At 35.5% G+C, this 20,224-nt stretch overlaps 1 protein-coding gene across 1 annotated transcript in view; it reads right to left on the bottom strand.

The window, feature by feature from the left end:
• Positions 1-1,112: 1,112 nt before the first annotated feature.
• POU6F2 (POU class 6 homeobox 2) overlaps positions 1,113-20,224 on the bottom strand; it is a 417,852-nt gene continuing 398,740 nt past the window's right edge. The window contains exons 6-9 of the mRNA XM_032234653.1: positions 14,209-14,415; positions 12,671-12,845; positions 7,044-7,212; positions 1,113-1,509 (exon numbers count right to left, since the gene is read on the bottom strand). Coding sequence (XP_032090544.1) covers positions 1,113-1,509; positions 7,044-7,212; positions 12,671-12,845; positions 14,209-14,415 — 948 coding nt within the window. The remainder of the gene's footprint in view (positions 1,510-7,043; positions 7,213-12,670; positions 12,846-14,208; positions 14,416-20,224) is intronic.

The raw sequence follows: 20,224 nt of genomic DNA, 5'->3' as shown, positions 1-20,224 counted from the left end.
TTTGCCAGTTGCTTGTCTGTTATTAGAATCCCAAGAAATTTCTTTGGTTATCAGACTTCAGAGAGAAATTGGTTGACATAGAATCATAAGCATTGATACTGTATTTTGGACCAAATGGTGCTGTTTATAATTACATTACAAAAAGTAGCTTTGGTAACCTGCCCAATTTGCGGCCAAAGGACAGAGAATGTCACAAATTGTTTACAGTAAGTGAAAGTTCAAGTAACTTTATATGTCCTAGAACTGACTGTTACAACTTGTGCACTTTAAAAAAAAACAATTGTCTTTTAAATAAATTTCAGTGGTATTAAGATGGAGGTCAGTTAAAATGAAAGATTACTCTAATTGCAAATAAAGTCTACAAATCCCCAAACCTATTGTTTAGGGAAACTGTCATTTTGGCACACAACATTTGGAGATCACAAAACTGTATATTGTCAACATGAGGGTTGAGCAATGTAGCTCAAACCAAGTGAAATTTACTCACGTGCTGGGTATGTGTGAGAAGGTGCAGGGGGAAAGAAAGTCCTTTAATTATTATTGTTTCCTTTCTGTAAACGACAAATGTAAAAATTGAAAACACAATGTAGCATTCCCAAAAGAGTTGACCAACAATCTAGTTTTAATGTCATGTTTCTGACTTTGGTTAATAGTTTTCATTGTGAAGAAGCACTTGATACCTGAAAGACTACAATCACTCCTCCAGGTGGCAGGCTTGTACTCTCTTGCTTCCTAAGAATATTTAAATGTTTGTTGTCCTTGTCGCTGTTGTGTTCTTTTTCCACAAACAAAGTTCACATGTCCATAATGTACAGAAAAGGTAATAGTTATTTGGTTTATTTCTAAGTCCATTAAGAAAAAAATTGGCTTATTGGAACTAGTTCTAACAAACAAACAAACACACACACACACACACACACACATACCCTAAGTGCTGTGGGGAGGGGGGTTCCTAGGAAATCCCACAAACATTTATAAATCTTCAGTCCAGCTTGTAGCTTTTTCAATCTTTTACTTACAAAGATGAGAAAAAGCATCTTTACAGATTTCCAATGTTTATAATGATGTTCATTTTTTTTTGTCTGGATGTTTTCCCCTTTATATCTATCCATTTAAGAGTCTTCTTTCAGAGAGTCTGTTAAGGGCTCCATTGGGGCTGCTGTTACAGGCTCATTCTGTTTTAGACGTTTAATTGTATTCTTCAGTGCTTGCCTTTTATTGCAGAACCATACCCTAACCACTTCCCGATCATAGTTCAGTTTCTGTGCAATTTCTGTCATTTCCTGCCCGGAGGGATGGGTGTTCTTCTCAAAATGGGCATTCAAGATTTCAAGAGCTTGTGGGGTGAAGGAAGTGCGCCTCTTGCGCTTTTTGGATGGTTCGCTTCCAATAAATTCAGTAAGGTTCTGCATACCTGCTCGATGGCGGGCCTCAGCCTCAGCCATCCATCGTTCAAGCACCGGCTTTATCTTCTGGGCACTTTTAGGGGTGATGTCCAGCTTTTCAAACCTGGCAGGATACAAAAGGCCAGGGTTCAGTTTGGCTGTCAGACTGCTAGCTATAGTGTTCTCTTGGGCTTCCTGTGGTAGGAAAAAGTGGCTTCTCAGGATGGTGTGTCTGAGGGGAAAATTGAAAAAGAAGAGTCTTTACACTGATGCTCTGCCAGGGTGGGAATTCCTGCCTGCCTGCCTAATTGACTGGCAGAGATAATTTACAACGGATTATGAAAAATTATCATGTCTACAATTATTGATATATTTCAGCAAGCAGACAGACAAATACAATCATACTGACAAAATGCTACTCCATCTAAATAGTTGCTTCAGTCTGGAGATTCATGTGAAATCAGAGGCTCACGTTTATCTTTGGTGCAGATGGGCCTCTCAGTTCATTTCTGTGAATCATGTTGACCCCATGCCTTCAGTCTATTTGTCTAGGTCGACTTGCTTCACTGAAATGGTTGAAACTCCAGCCAGAAGAACTATGTGTTTGCACTGGAAGGGCACCACTCTTCCTGGAATGGACTGTTCTTAAAGATATACAATATATTTCAGATTTAAGCATGTTCAAAACAATATATACTATGATCAAGCTGAACACAAATGTTAGAAATGGAAATGACAGCAATTGACTCTCTGGTTCTTTTTGTTTTATTTTTTTTTCTGGGAATTAGTTTTTTTCCCCTATAGTATACCCTGCTATTTTAATTTTGCAGATTGTTATGTTAATAAATTCAGGTTTCATTTTCATTTTCATTTTCAAACAATTTTTACTGGTCAGAAGTTAACATTGCAAAATCTCCAAAGCAGGTGTAATCTTCAGTTCAAACAGCTGGACACATTGTAATTACCTTGAATATCCCCACAAGTAGTGTTACGAGAAACTCATGCCTTCCTGATAAAACCCAGCATAATAGTGATCTAATATGCTTTGGCATCAAGCTGGGTTTATTGTGGCATGTCTCCACACTGTGCCAAATGATATCATTTCCTGTAGATGAGGTGTCCGAGGTCTCATTTTACCATCAAAACTCTTTTACTGGACCAGATTTTACAAGTCATTTTGCAGTACCTGCAAAAACATTTCTAAACTAAACTGAAGATTTTATTTCTCTTAAAATTAAGCCATTTTAAAGTCTTACATTATCCACTAGTTGTAACTTCAAAGATTATAGTGTTTTACATTCATTCCTAGAAAAAGTCCAACTTAATCCTTGAGATGCCTTGGCAAAATGTGTAATGAGATTAAAAACAGGAATAGTCTATCAATCTCAAATTCAGCCATCACAGAAAAGTGATTTCTCCCAGCTGATGCTCCATAATTAAAACACATAAATAACAAAAAAAAGCCTGTAACTTTGTATCTCAATGATAGTAACAAGAGAGGATGCATAAACCATTTATTAGGGCTCTCTGCCCCCCACTTCAAACTAGCCTTTAGACTATTAAATTCAATTCACTTATAAGAAGCAAGTGGATGGAATGATATCAAAGAGGACTTTCTAAAATGGGATAAATTGCAATTATCATGAATGGGTAGAATTTTTGTAATTAAGACAAATATTTTACTACCAAAGATGTTTTTTTTCTGTTTCAGACATTAGCAATACTTGCAACTGATACTGCATTTAAACAATAGCAGATGGATATTTCTAAGTTTATATGGTAAGGGAAAAAACCAAGAATTAGATACAAATGAATTGCAAAATGCTGAGGAAAGGTGGGGGGGGGGTTGGATTTACCAGATTTAAAATTGTATTATACTTTTTTGTCTAGCTAAAAGAGTAGGTTAATCTTCAGAATAAGAAGTTACTTGATTTAGAAGGCCATGAATTAAGATTTGGATTGCATGGCTATTTACGGAATGACAAGATTAAGTAAATGTAGAAATTAATAACTATTTTATTAGATGTGGTATCCTAAGAGTTTGGAATAAATATAAAGCAAGGTTTCCTGTGAAGATGCACCTCTGGGTGTATCCCCAGGAAGCTTTTTTCAGAAAGGAGATAGTGGCAAAAAAAACTGGTGGACTTATGGTCAAATAATATTTTTTAATTTTGGTGATCCTATCCTCAAATCTAAAGAAGAATTGGACGCAAAAGGACATGCCTGCCATTGGTTTACATATTTACTATTGAAAGAAAGATTTAAATAAGATGAAAGGAGTTATGAGTGATTTTGTGAAAAATGAATTGGAAATCCTACTGCATGGTAGTGATGAACACATTATTGCTAAGGTCTATAAATTGTTATTGAATTTGAATTGGGAGAATGAATATGTAAAGCATTGCATGATTCAGTGGGAAAGAAACTTTGGATGTAATATAATGCTTAAACAATAGGAAAATATGTGGACAAACATTCTAACATTTACACTAAATTATAATTTAAAAGAAAAATGTTATAGGATGATGTATCTTTGGTATTTAAAATGAGAAGTTGTCAAGAATGTATAAAGGCATTTCAAATGAATATTGGAAATGCAAATATAAAGAAGAGACCTTTTATCACTTACAGTAGACATGTTATAAAATAAAGAAATATTGGAGTAGGATTCACATCTTAATATAGAAGATTCTCAAAGTGAATATAAAGATAAAACCACAGAAACCTTTCTTCTGAGTTTAATGAAAAAAGACTTGGAAAAAAATCGGAACTTTGATGTTATATATGTTGATGGTAGCAAGTTTACTTTATGCACTAAAATGGAAGGACAAATTGATTCCTACAATGGATGAATGGTTGCAAAAGTTAATGGAGTTAGCAGAGATGGCCAGACTGACTGCTTTGGTCAAAGAAAATTACTTTTGTTTCTACTTGGAAATCACTTCTGGACTTCATGCTTGAGGTGAGGAAAAATGAAACTTTGATTTTGGATTTTGTTATAGAAACGATTAGTTTATATTATTATGTAAAAGTAAAAAGTGGAAGTTTGACGCTATTATTCTATTGCAACAAAGGGAATCGGAAGTCAACACTTTTTCTTTTCCCCCTTTGCCCTATACTTTCCACTTCCCTTTTCCTTCCCTTGTTTTCCTATAATATGTGTCAGCTGAAATGTGTATTGTAGGGTAAGAAGTAATGACTCTGTTATTTTGAGATTAAGACTACTTTCTCTCCTTTTTCAATAATAAATTATATATTATGTTTGGACTGTTCAAAGTGTCACAAATATTTGAGAGAAAATTCACAAAGTAGCTTTGAACCAAACCCAGGTCTCATTAATCCATCAATGATGGTTTGAAAAACAAAGAAATAAATGATTTCCCTATTAAGGAAAACCTCTGAATCATAATTCTAGTGATGGCCTTAGAATTGTTTTGCTTAGACAAACATTAAATGTCAGTTTCATGTCTCTACTGGATTAAAAGAACTGGAGCTGAAAACACCACAATGATCCATCCAACTTAATTAATGCACCGAGGATGCCCTTTCATGTTCCTCAGAACTGTCACACAACTTTGCCATTCTTACACCTTCATAATGTTATACTTTAGTCTTGAGCTCAGCCCTATTGGATTCTTTGCACAACTAATGGAAATTTTGTGCTTTGCATTAGGCTTGTCGTTCTTCCTAAGTAGTAGTAGCTCTTCTTTATAAGATGATTGAAGGACCCGAAGAGAGGAAAATCCTTTCTATCTGTAGTAGTTTTTGATTTCTTAATGATAGAGTGACTTTGCCATATTTCTCCATGTTGTTTTGAATGCAGATATTAATTGTAAGTTGTTTGTATCTTTTATTATAGTTGCAACTTTCATAATAATTTTCTTATATACAGTATTTCCTATGATATGTAACTGCAATCCTGTTATGGAATTGAATTAAATGACATTTGCTGTTCATTAATAGTTTAAATTTAAATTACTATCAGCATCAGTAATAATTCAGGTTCACTGGATTTTAAGGCACATATTTCCAAGCTTCCTGAGTCTTTAGAAATTGCATTAGCCAGTAACCTCCGCCCTCTCCAAAAAATCTCAGGTAAATCAAAATCCAAAAACCTATAAAAGATTTGAAAATGTAATATTCTGTATTAAGGTACAATATTATTATAAATTAAGGCAATATAACAATACTGAACACATTGCTTTACAAAACAAAACCTGCTAGTTCTTGTTTTATTCATCAACTAGCCTAGAGAATATAAATTATATTAAAATTAAATAATTAGAAAACCAGATTTATATTGAGAAGTGTCTTGTTAACATTTGTACTTCTGCATTGGTATCTAAGCCTTGAAACAAATTTCCTAGCAGTGGTATCCTTGTATACACTAGATAAAGGTTATTTTCTGCAGGGAGGTATCTTATAAGAAAAAAACAGTAGGGGAGGCCATAGAAGTGAGAGGATCCTATGGAGCTTTTTGTATTTAACAACAATCAATGGGTTTTATGGAAAATCATTGAGCAAAATGTGAGCTGCAAGCTCACTACCCCATACTGATGTTATTTATAACCTTAGTCTTAAACTGCAGGAAAAGTACACTTCCATACTATGGGGAATACATTAGAAGTATAAAGAGCAGATAAAAAGACAGAGCATTTCGTGGATCACCAAGAATAAAATCCACTTAAATGAACTTAGAGTTCATTTCTTGGCTCTCATTGATGGAAGAGAACTATTAGACTATGTGGCCCAAGAGGAAAAATCTGTTACCTAAGTGGGTTTGTTACCTCATGCATAAACATAGGATTAGTAACATACATATATGAAGACCAAGGTGCTTTGCTTTCAAGATACTTTAACTCTATCAAAGCTACTGTATTTTCATTATTTTTCACTATGCTCTTGAATATTATTATTCTTTTTCTAAATACATATTTTTGTTTTGAAACACTTTAGGAAGATATATAATTAATTCTAGAAAGCCCAAGAAAAATATTTTCATTGGTTTACCTCCCCCCACCCCCAGCATTATAAAAATCACCACAAACATCTTACAGGTAACATGGATTGTGGCCTTACAGGCTGAAATGTAGCAGGTAGGCACATGAAATAATTGTTCAGAATTCACCCCAGTAAAAATGCATAGTTTGAAAGCATGCAAATACAGGTAATAAACAGGTACCACTTTGGTGGGAAGATAACAGTGTTCTGCACACCTTGGAGTATAGTCATGCCAGCCACATTGATCACAGCAATGTCTTTGGACAATGCTGATTTCCTCAGCTAAGACATAGAGATGCCTTGGCTAAGACACGCCCCCTAAAATTGGACATGATTAGAACAGGGGAACCTTTACCTTTAAGAAGCTTAACTGGTGTTTGATAGCAGCAGCCACAGGGTCTCCAACTCCATGCTGTCTTAAATTTTATAACCATGAACATATTTAATGCTCCCAATTTGTTTTTGCATAAACAATTACATTTTTGGGTGTGGGAAGATGAAAATTGTGTTAAAGCCAGGTGATAAAATATGTCAGTGTTTGTTCATATAAGGCTGCTCTGCTGGACATATAGATAAAATTCTACTATAAAGGCAGCAAGCAATAAGCCTTAAGAGAACAAGTTTGGCGAATTGAGGACAGACTACACATTTTGTTACCTGCAGATGGCAGACTGGCTGTAGGCTGGACCCTCCGTGGCACTTAGAGCTTGACCGACTTGTGTCTGAGTGAGACCAAGAGACAGGCGTCGGATTTTAAAAGCTTTGGCAAATTCTCGTATTTCTTCAAGATTCACCCCATCCACCTCACTAGAGGCTATTTGGGGATCTGTTGAAATAATAGAAAACAATTTGAATGTCTTCAGGTCCTATACAATTAAATTAAGGGAATTATTTCCAATAAAGCAAGGGAAAGCCTCCTACATCCAAATAGTTTTGCAAGACATAAAGCAAGTGTTTTAGATTAATAACAGGTTTCCCATCTTCAGTTGAAAAAGAGCAGAAAGAGGAACATTAAAAAAAAACAATGCATGTTATCAGGCTATTTTGCAACATATTGAGTTCTTGACTTGCAAACCTTCAGTTTTTTCACAAACTGAATTTCAGGTAACATAAGCAGCTACTCAGAACTATAGATTGTTTTCCTAATAGCATTCAATATGTCTTGTTTTTGGAAAAAGGAATTATTAAATTTCAAATGGAAATTCTTTGTGTTGCATCTAAAGTACTTGCATTTTAAAGTTGTTCGGACATTTTAACTGAGAGATTTGTTAGGCATGTGGAAGTCCAGCCTTCCAATTGTAATACTGATCCCCATTTAATTTTTAATTGGCCCCTCAGTAGATAATACTCATAGTGTTGAGAGATAAATTGGACTTTTTTGACAACAGTTTTGTCCCGAAAGGGGACATAATAAAAGCTATCTACTAGAGGAAGACACTTTTGATGCTGGAAGCATTATCAGTTTAGGTTTTATTGAGGGAATTAGTACAGCAGCTGGGAATAGCATTTCTTTCTCTTTCTGCAACTGATTCCTTGATAAATGAAGCATTCTCCAGACTGGTAAAGGCAGCACACAATAGTATGGTGGAAGATTTGAAAGTGTTATTCAGTTCTACATGTATTAAAACTCTTGTTGTATACTGTTTTCATATTATTCTTAGAGAAAACAAAGATGCTCACATAATAGCATATTTTTCTAAATATATGTCATTAATGTTTATATTTAATCTGGATAAAGATTTCTACTCCAGATGGGTAACTTTAATAAGTAAACAAACAAACAAACAAACAATCACTAGCTAATATTAGATGATGTCTACCATTGAGAATTTGGTCTTTGAATGCCTGTGATAGTCTGTGATAGACATCACTAGAGGTATTGTAAAATTCTGCTCAACCTATGTGTCTCAATAGCATTATGAACAGATAAAACAAACAGAAATACATAAAATATAGTCTGTCACAAAATTAAATACATTTTACAGTTCTAGATAATTACCTTTCCTTTGTGGCTCATTCCCAAACAATTCATCTGCTTTCACTAAATGCTACAGGTTAGAATGAGCAGGACAGAGACTCACAATTTGTTAGACCTATACTAGTGATTGTAGAGAAGCTATTTTTGTTGACATGTTACCAGCATCCAATTATAAATGCACCCTCATTTAGACCAGCAATCTCTTGGTTCTGCCCCATCTTTAGGTTCATTACCATTTATGAAGTACCAGTTGGTCTTCCTTCCATTTAACAATTGTAGACAGTCCAAAAGGGAAAAAAAATAACCTATTGGGCCTTCTTTATTTGTCAAGCCTATTTTCATGGTCATCTGTTCGAGTTTTCCTAGGGCATATAGGATATATACCCTAGGAATAGAGTATAGAGTATGCAGAATTTTATTATAATTTTATGTGTAACATTCAGTATTATCTACATTAGTGGTTTCTTTCCCTTTACGACAACAGTATGTATATACTCATACAAAATAGCTCTTGGGAATCGTTTGTCCATTGTCAAAATGACTATTATGCCACACTTAGGTATCTGCTCTCCTTCCCTCTTCCTTATTGTTTAAGACATTTTAATATTCCTGCTTGCTTTTCTTTTTCTAAGCAGTAGGACTCACCTTTAAACCTATCACCAGGCTACAATAACTGGTCATCATTTTTATTTTTTGTGAGAGCGTATAATCCCAAATGAGACAAGAGATACCATTGAAAATAAAGCTAAGGCTGGAGGCTGACACATGGCTTCACAGCATGGCACTTTCTCATCTTTATAGGTAAGAGGTTAATTAGGGAAGAACCCTGATGAAGGAAAACTACCTGTGGACACACTGATAGAAAAACACTTATTTATATTTATATTAATAAGCAGCTGTGATTCAAGATTTCAGCAAAAGTCTTTTCTTGATCTAATTGCAGTAGCCGAATATTAAATATTTGCTGCATAAAAAATGGATAACCTATACTGAGGTAGGCCTTTTCCTCTCTATTATAGATATATATTTTTGCTTTGAAGATGAGGAAAAGTGAATATATTCAGCCAGAATTTAGAATTAATATGTCTTTCAGTTGACCAACAAACCTTTTCATCAGTTAATATAATGAAACCTTTGCAATACTTGGATGTTATACTGCACAAAAGCACTTGAAGCAGATTTTTTTCCTGAAACTGTAGATGTTGTCCCTGGCTGCATTTTTAATAAAAAATTAGGCTCATAGTATAAAAAAATATATCTAACCTTTTAGGTTCTTCTGGTGATTAAAAACCAAGATAGATAAGCCTGACCATGAGATACTGATACATTTGATGTACCTTTTTCCAGCATGGAAACTTGGGATCCAAGCTATATTTTGTGTTTACAGTCCCCAAGGACTGAAATCTAAGGAAGTTATTCAAAATCCTAAAAGTATTTGAGATCAGTGATGAACTACATGAAAGAAAGCAAATTGTAACTTAGCTTAGCTCAGATTATACAATGGTATCCTCATTAATTAAATGAAACATCAGAGAATTGGTGCAAATCAATGCAGCAATTTTGGATATTGTTTTGAAGGGAATGTCAAAATAAAAAATAAAGACTCCTTTGTGTCGAGCTTAAGTTATATTTGCCACACAGATTTATTGCTTCTATTTTGGTTTCCTTTTATTTTCCTGGGGCTGTTTGGTCTTCCCCAATTCAGGTTGGACTCTGTTTAACTTTTTGAGATAATTTGCCACTGGCACTTGATGTGACAAATATTTAATAAAAGAAATGCTTCCCTCATTCAATGGCTTCTTATTCAATGTCATTAGGTTCACCCTGCATTCTATTTTTCTAGGTCCATAATGGTGAACCTATGGAACACATGCCACAGGTGGCACGCAGAGCCATATCTGAGGGCAGGCGAGGCATTACCCTATGTCAGCTCCAGCACTGGCCAGCTGATTTTTAGCCTTTCGGAGGGTTTTCACCGTTTTCGCCCTCCCCAGGCTTCAGGAAAGCCTCCTGTGGATGGTGGAAAACTGAGGCTTTCCTGAAGTTCCGGTAAGCCTGTTGGGCCTATTTTTTTGCCCTCCACAGGCTGCTGGGGCTTTCCTGAAGCCTGGGGAGGGTGAAAAACGGCCCAATGGCCTACTGGAATGCCAGAGGTTTCAGTGAAGCCTGCGCACATGCACAGGGGGAGCACCGGGGGGAGGTTGTGCGCGCATATGCTGGGAGGAGGGCATTGCATTATGGGTGTAGGCCCCCTTTTGGCACCTGAGCAGAAAAACCTTCACCATTCCTGCTCTAGGTAATACATAAGACACTGGTGCTTTAACAATGGAGTTCTTTACAACATCATAGAAACACAGATTTCTTGGTTATCCCAAATCACCTCAGCACCCAGATGTAGTCTAAGAGAAAATAAGAGGTCCCATCTGGAAGAAAAGGGGAAAAATTATGCATTCTTGCTCAAATACACCAGGAACATGCATATACACTGAACAAAATTGACACAACAATACTGAGTTTCTCTGAGCTGGCAAAAAAATAATCCACATAATTTCCACTTTTCAGCCACTATCCTGCTTTTTGCAATATATATCTATATTTCTGCACAGGTTTTTCCCCCCTAAGAGTAAGAAGTAGTTTTAAAATGTTTACAACCTCTATCTTTGTTTCTACTAATAGTGTTGGCATGGACATGGGGAAGGAGGCAAGGAAGGCAAGTTATGAAATATACATGGTGGTACAAACTTTTCCCCATATGTATTGGTGTGCCATGTTGCAGTGCACATATGAAAGGACAGAACTTATGTCATAATATCATGATGCATATTTTGTCATTATTTTGGTTATTATTTCTGTAACCTATAAGGGTTAAATAGAGAGACTTCTTTTTTAAACTCTCTCAAAAGTTTTTATTTTTTTTCCATGTAAAAAGAAGAATCTTTTCCCATAAAATGTATATGTTAATTATTGTTAATTATTAATATTCATTCCTTGACGAAAATAATTCAAAAGCAGGACTAGGACTTTAAGAAATCAAAGGGACAGAAAAGTTACTACAAATGTTTGCCTTATTGGTTATAGTATGGTTGGTTGATTAATTCATCATGTGCCATGATAATATATTCTTAACCTGGTCTCTTTCCACAGGGTACCAATTGCAACTATAATTGAATCCATCCACTTTGCTGCAAGTTGTCCTCTTCTACATTTATTTGTTGCTGTGTCCACACACACACACACACACACACACACACACACACACACACACACACCATATAAAAACCCAATGGATCATTGAAATTAAAAATCTGAATATACATTCATACACACACACCTATTTTCATATACGTGTGTGTGTGTGTGTGTGTGTGTGTGTGTGTTCATATTTTTAATTTAATTTAAATCCAGGCATTATGGTTCTTATTTGTGTGGAGAACTACTACTTCCACATTCTCTTGCCTTGCATATGTAATGTTTGACCAGTAGTTCAGTGTTTTTTTCCTTACTCTCAGCAACTTTAAGATGTTTGTATTTCAACTCTTAAAATTGGAGAATTAAGTGCACACATCTTAAAAAGTGCTGAAGTTAAGAAACACTGCCTTAATTTTATACCACCTTTTTTCAAAGCTATTTTCTTGTTGTGTGAGGCAAATTTGTAATGTGTGCTGGAAGTTGGGGAGGGTTTAAGATAGGAGAAGACTTGTAAGACTTCTTAATAGGCGGAAGCTCTTACAATAGGAATTCAGTTTTGTATATTCCAGTTCCAAAATAAAAAAATCTTCTAGATAGAAAACAGCCCCTAAAAATGGGGGAAAAACTCCAGTATTTCTTGATTGACTTATTTCTAATCACATATATGATATCACAAGAATTAATGTACACTGCATAAACATTTTCTAATTTGAATTTAGTCCAAAACATTTCATGCTTTCAGTTTCTCTGTGCCTCTTCTATTTGTATTACTTAGCAATTAATGATTTATTAGTTATTCTAATAATTTATTACAGGAATTTTTATGTTACTTCAATCTAGTCAATTTATAATAATCACACAACAACAAATAACAAACCATGCTGCCCAATCAATATATCACCCCATTGCACTATATCTTACACAGAATAATGTAGTATTCTGATTGCATCCACTGCCCCAAAGGCTCTTTGAGACAGCATTTCATAAGTCATTGAAAGATCATAGGGATTGCCTCCCACAGATTCCCAATAATATAAAACCATATAAAAACAAGACAAACAGTAGCTAGAGAAACTAGTAGACCAACGAGAAAATAGGACAAGAGTGCAGTACTTACTGTTGACTAATTGGCCAACACTCAAAGCTGAAGATGAGGAGGAGGAGGAGGAGGAGGAAGAAGAAGAAGCCTGACGCACTGGGCTTTGAGATATAGATGCTTGACTATGAGTCAGGTGTAGAAGATTGGTCTGTGAGGCTGTTTGTCCTACTTGTGCTTGAGAGGGTTGATGGAGCTACAGACAAAGACAAAGACATTTTCAGCAATAAAATTAAGATGTAGCTAATAACTATCACCAGGGGTGAAATCCTCCAGGTTTGGCCCGGTTCTGAAAATCAGTAGTAAAAAAACAGCTTCTGAGGATCGCATGGCTCAGCTGTGAGCCACACAATTGTCGGAAGCTCCCCCCCGCTTTTTAAAGCATTTTTTTCCTGCCTATTTGCTCAAACCGGCAGGAAAAAAATGCTTTAAAAAGTGGGGGGGGGGACCTCCGATGATCGCGTGGCTTACAGCTGATCTGCTGTAAGCAGAAGGCACCCCCCCCCTTTAAAACATTTTTTTCCTGCCAGTTCGGGCAAATAGGCAGGAAAAAAATGTTTTAAAAAGTGAAAAAAAGAGCTTCTGATGATCTCACAGATCAGCTGTGGACCACACGATTATTGGAAGCTTCCCCCCTACTTTCTAAAGCATTTTTTTCCTGCCTATTCACCTGAACTTGCAGGAAAAAATGCTTTGAAAAGTGAAAAAAAGTTGGCCACGCCCACCCAGTCACATCACCCCACCACTACCTAGCCACACCCACTGATTCTCTCCTATCTCCACCATTTCCCCTCACTGGGCTCCTGCAGGCCTCCTCACCCTGTATCATCTTTGTGACTTATCTTTCAAAAGTTTCTGGAGTTTGAGTTAGGGATTGGGGAAGAATGCTCCATTCTTTAGTGTGCGGCATGAACCAGAAGTGTCCTCCACTTTTGGAGTGGCTGCAATACAATGCAATTCCGTAAATGGGATTGTGCCACACAGCCCAGGAACAAAGAGGCCTGCTCTGCTTTCCTAATGCAAGTTCTGCAGCAATCTGCAGTGATCCACAGGCCCCAGAGATCACATTAGGGAAGCTGAGCAACCAACTCTGTCCCTGAACTTACTCCTGGAAGAGAGCACCATTTTAGAATGGCTACAATTATTTACAATTCATCTAAAAGCTCTGGAGATTAGATTCGGGAGATCTCTACTACTATCTGCAGAACTCCAAAGATCCAATGGAGAAGAGCATGCCATTCCATCCTTAGGCCATATGGTTTGCTTCAGGCTTAACACTTGCTTCCAGAAGCAAACCACATGGCCTAAGGGTGGATCTCTAGAGTTCTGCAGATAGTAGTAGAGATATCCTGAATCTAATCTCCAGAGCTTTTAGAAGAAGAGCTACAAAGATAAGTGAGTGATCAGTGATGATGGGATGAGGAGGAGCATACAGGACTCAGTGAATGGGAAGCAGGCCAAAACCTAGGAGGTCTCAGGGGACAGGAACGGGATACTCTGCTTAATGACCCCTTTAATGTTTAATATTCTGCTTAATGGCTGCATTAATGCTCATTTACTTGTTGGCCTGGCTTGAGAGGTGACAGTGTGATTCCTTGTGTGTTGATTACTGGCAATATCTGGTTTCCAATTACTGTTGCAATGATTTGACCTTGGGAATTGGTCAATAACTGTGGTGTAATTGGCTGTACTTGAAAGCCCTGAGCTCCTGCTGCTGCTTGATTGGATGAGACTGGATTAGGCATTAGTGGAATTGTTCCAATAATCTGAAAGAAATAGAAAGCAGAAATTCTGTATATTATAAATATTTTATTGTGAAAGTAATATATCTAGGAACACAATGTATTTTAACTGCCTTGAAACCCACATTTTGTCCAACTAATGTACTAGTTGTGACCATATATGGTAACTGATATACTGTAAATCAGCAGTCTTTATCAAACTGTCTTCCTGCATTCTAGTATATTTTGCTTGCCTTCTGCTATTCTTCCTTTGAAGTCTTGAATTCCAGAATAGCAAGGAACATGTTTTAAAGCTAACAGAGGAGATCAACTGATCAATTGGAGATGCCTAAGATTCTCTCAACAAAGTAGTGGATAATCTTCTGGTGGCCCATAGCAATAGCTTTGGGGAGAAAAAGGCCACCGGGGGGGGGGGAGGGGACAATGATGCAAATAGATAGCTTGATACTACAGAATAAACAGTTTTTTTTAACATTATAACAGTTTTTTAAAATGTTCCCCCGCCACACGCATTAGTCTCAATTTTGAGATGATTGATTTCTTGTTAACCTGTGCTATGCCTGTTTTAGGATCCCCTACACTGTAGTATGTGTAAATTTTCCATCTAAAATAGCAATAGCACTTACTTATATACTGCTTCATAGTGCTTTACAGCCCTATCTAAGAGGTTTACAGAGTTAGCATATTTTCCCCAACAATCTGGTTCCTCATTTTACTGACCTCGGAAAGATGGAAGGCTGAGTCAGCCTTGAGCTAGTGAGAATCAAACTCCTGGCAGTGAGTTAGCCTGCAGTACTTCATTCTAACCACTGAACCACCATGACAATGAAGGGAAATTCTATCATCAATTTTCAGCAACCACTCAAAGAAGCTTGTATGAGTAAGGTGACCAGATTTTAACATTGGTAAAGAGGGACACCATTGACCCGGGGGGGGGGGGTGTTCTTGATTAATTTTTTTAAAAAAATCGGGACTTTTTAGTTAATGCTACCTTCAATCCTCATGAAGGAATAATCCAATTGAATTGATTAGGAATAAGATATTCTGATAGAATAAATGGTCTATGGTTCATTTATTTTTATTATTTATTAGATTTTTATCCCACCTGTCTTATTTTTACAAATAACTGAAAGGCAGAAAACATAGCTAATCTTTCTTTTAATATTTTCCACATAACAACAACCCTGTGAGGTGGGTTGGGTTGAGAGAGAACGACTGGCCCAAAAGCAGGACTCAAACTCATCTTCCCAGCCATTTCCCCACTACACCAAAAGGCTCTCATTTAGTAGGAAGACATGGAAGAGGGTTTTTTTTAGTTTAATGAGGGAAATGGGAGGAAATTTGGCTTGAAGCAAGATTTCTGGGATAGGGTCTTTCTTTTTTGGGTTGGCTTTAATGCCCATCTCTTGGCATTCTGGGAGTTCTCCCTGGGAAGGAAGCTTTGACAGAAATATTATTTTTGCTCCACTAGAAAAGGCCAAAGTGAGAGGGAAAGGCACTGATGGTGGAGGAAGATGAAAAGTGAACTTTAATCACATTCACTTTTCATCTTTCTCGCCTGCTTAATTATTTTTATTAGTTTATCAGAATATAAAAGACAAAAAAATGAAAATAAGGGGAAATTAAGAGTGGAAAAAGGGAAAAAGGAGAAAGTGTGTGATAGAAGGGGAAAAGGGGGGAGGAGGCATTGGCTTCGGACTCTTTTTTAGCACAGTAGAAGATAATAACATTACAACCTCACCTTTTTACTTTTACACAATAATATATACTACCCAATTCTATAACAACAAACTATCTAATCAGGAAAACCAAAATCACAATTTCATTTTTTCCACCGCAAGCACAAAATTTAAGTGTGGTTTCCACATGGAAACTAAAATAGATACGTTCTTTTCTTTGAATAAAGCAATCAGTTTAACCATCCCTACTTTTCATCTTGCTGCAATAAATAACATATAATTCTGTTCACACCTATTAATCTTTATAGACTATCATCATTTATATTAAAAGAGGAAAAATCTTTTTTTACATCCATTTTAAAACTCTAAACTTTTCTTTAAAAATATTTAGCAAGAGGAAAAGGCAGAAGGAAAATGCCCCCTTTTTCCTGTGCCTCAGTTGCTATGGGAAATGAAAGGACCAGGGTCCCCCCCCCCACACGCTGAAAAGAACCCCTGAAGAACTTTGTGCAGTGCACAGCTCCATTTCGGTGCCTTTTACTGCTCAGTTTGGTGCCATTTCCATCAAAGATTTGGAAAAGTTTCTTCTTCTTTCCTTATGCTATAATTTTGACTCTGAGAAGGGTTTGCTGTTCTTTCTGACCTTTAAAATGATACATTTCAATGACACTTTCTGTGTGCTTGCCTTTAAGAAGCATTCCAAGTCAATCCAGAATGATGTAGATGTTAATACAAAGAACTGAGCAAATTAAAATGGTGAAATTAGTCCCAGGGAAATATTTTTCAAAGAAACCTTGCCACCATTTTTCCCACACAAGCCGACCTCCAACCTCCATGCCCCTCCCCTCCGGGAAATCCAGGAAGGAACAGTTGCTACTTCTCTAGCCAAAGTATTTCCTGCAGTATTTCCTTCTATGGTACTGGGTCATCTTTTCTTATAAAAGGAAGTAAAAGGGGCGAGGGGGTTCCATTTTCTTGCTTTAATGTTTTAATATCTTCAATGAAAGTACTGAGACATAGAGAAGGGTTAGACAGAGTGTCTTTTATCTTGCCCCAGTTAGGATTTCTTAAGCAAATCCACTGCGCTTTCAACATGAAGCCAAAATCGGGACTTTTTTAAAACGCCGCAGGACGCGGGACAAATTGTTAGAAATCGTGACTGTCCCACCAAAAGAGGGATGTCTGGTCACCTTATGTATGAGTCACATAAAGAGGTTCCAGAAGCTATTTGTAATTCCTGAAGATACAGAGGATATAATCCCAATCCCACTTTTATCAAAAAAACTTTCATTCACTCTGAAGTTATTGTAGAGTGGAAAACATTTTTGAAAGTAGAGTTCTGAATAACTGCTGATCCAACTAATCGTTTGGCTGTTAAAAGCCTATTGCCTACAAGCTACATTGCCTATATGAAAATCACAATTCTAATATCTCATACTCCTGTATCTATATCAAACTATATCAATCTTGGTAACATGTAGCATTTTAATTACAGATAATCCTAAAATCAATTTAGGATATTAATATTTAATTCTCTTAAGTGAACAATATAGTTTCCAAACATATTTTTAATATTATTCATTAGTAGAGAATCCAGTATCAATGGATATCTGCAAGAACATATTTCAACTTGCATTTTAAGATGTAAGATCCAAGATATGTGTTCAACTTTATAGTAAATGGGTAAAATATTTTAAAGGTTTTTTTTTTTAGAATTTTTATTTTATTTTGCTCCACTGATTTCAGCATTAAGAGTGTTGATGAAACTTAAAAACTTATTTTTCTGTTTCATTAATTTTCAATATCAAATTTACCTTCACACTAGAAAGGTAATTAATTTTACAATGGCTAGTTGGACTGTTACAGAAATATTTTAGCGTACATTCAGATTATGAGTTGCTACATTATGATTTTATAATAATGTCAAACTAAGCTATTGATTTCTTTAATGGGTTGCAAAAATGTTTCAAGATTAAAGTAGCAGTGTACTGAGCTCAAAACAAAACTCGTGTTATGTAAGTTTGGTTCAAAACTTTCAGACAGGGAGAAGATTTTTTTACACATATGTACACAGATATTTGCAGTGTTTTAAAATATAAATGAAATCATGAAAACAGCTAAGTGATATCCTGCATGTCAATATATTCTAGACCACATATTCCAGATTGAATCCTTGTTAGGGGACTTACAATAGGAATAAATGAACAAGACTTCAGGTTTTAGAATTATTTTGAGTGGTTCTGCTAATGCAGACTTCAGGTTTGTAATCCTATAAAACTTGGAATGAATATAACTAGAGGCATTCTACCTTTAAATGCTATGAAAGAAAAATAATTATCATTCTTTTAATGGTATTAACAGAAATCTTACCTCACAAAAGACAAAGGACATAAGTTTGAACTGTCATTTTTGGCCCTGTAACTCAGAAAGCCTCTATTGCCCATAAGGCAAAATTTTCTGGACTAGTTTTATGGTGTAATAGAAATGTTTATTTGGATTTAAAATACATTTCTTGGAGAATGACACTGCTAAAGTGAATAGTTTGCAAGATTGGAAGAAGCAGGATGGCTTCTTCTTTCCAAGTGTGTTGCATTTTTCTGTGAATTATTCTGTACATAATGTACATATTCAACAAAGCAATTTAAAGGGATCATAAGATGTCAGCTTAAAAGTACCATGGTGTATTTTTAACCAAATACCACTTTTCTCTCCTTCCTGTTTGTTTGAAAGCAATGAATGGTCTATCCAAACTTGGTGCCCATTAGATGCTTTGGATGTCAGTTCCCATAATAGAAGAGTACATCAGGTTAGGAGGACTGGCATAAATATTAATCTATCTTTTTGTCTAAATGAAAATCCAATAACTAATTGCTAGTTCAAGGATAGTTGAAAATAAAATGTACACATAGGTATGTGCTTGTATTTATACATATACACAGATGCACACCAGGCACATAAAGACTCCAAGAAGCTACCTTTTGATATGCTAGTTTTTATGGGTAGAAAAAAGAAGTCATAATATAGTTACAATCCTAACATATACATTTGTATCACACTCTACAAAACATTCAAATCTCAGCACTGAATCATAAATATTAGTACAATTATAAATTTTTAATTGACAATTCAGATGTGAAATTGTTACCATGTGTTTTTCAACAGTGGAAGCATTTGTTTATTTTCTTGTTCCTACAGAAGCAACATGAAAAAGAAGCATTTTCATAGCTAGAAGACAGTCTTAATTTAATTCAGTGTTTATTTACAGCACGATACTTGAAATTTGCTTTACTCGAAATTTCTGATTGCACAAAGGAAGGAAATATTTTATTATTAGTAAAGTTGCCTTTGGGCTCTTATTTGTTATTTCAATTATTTAAGAATATCTCAAAGGAAATACCTTAATACGGCAAATTCTTATTATTCCCTAAACTGATTTCACAATGAAACTTTGAGTCTAGATTTTTATCTTTATATTTATCTCCTAAAAAAATTTCCCTTGATAATCATAGTGTGTGAAAAGTAAGGATAACAGAAATGGGAACAGATGAGTAGAATATTGTTACACAGTTAACACTATACATAGATTTACAGCAACATTATAAAGAAAAATAATTAATAGTTTGCATTAAGAGGTATTAACAACTAAATTTCAAAATATTTTTCAACTGAAGTTCTTATATATTTATAACATATAACTTGAATTATTTTGTTCCATGGCCTATAAAATGACTATTTGCATTCTAGACTTTCATAAATCCAAACTATTATGTTTATAACAATAAGTCATTCTTTTAATACAATGCAAAGAGTATTTTTTGCTAACACATTTCACATAGCAAATTAAAGTATGATATCACTGATGATTAGTTTTTTGTCTTCAATTCAAATTTGCAGGAATTGAGAAATTTAAAAAAGAAGGTCTTTATAGGAATGAGATATAAGCTGTTTTGATTCACATATGACGGTTCCAAAATGGTTTGGGGAAAGACCATGCAATGTATTTGACAATGTAAAACAAACAAACAAAAACACACAAAAACTGATAGTTGGCTAAAAAAGTATTATCTAATACAATTTTTACTTTGACCCTTGGTACCCTTGGAGATGGGAGGACAAAATCAGTTCATTGGACAAGACGACTATATTTCTCTTGA

Source organism: Thamnophis elegans, chromosome Z (assembly GCF_009769535.1).
Source record: "Thamnophis elegans isolate rThaEle1 chromosome Z, rThaEle1.pri, whole genome shotgun sequence".
In the NCBI taxonomy this organism is placed as follows: Eukaryota; Metazoa; Chordata; class Lepidosauria; order Squamata; family Colubridae; genus Thamnophis; species Thamnophis elegans.
The sequence above is the reverse complement of the archived record's forward strand: the minus strand, read 5'-3'. Positions and strand labels throughout refer to the sequence as shown.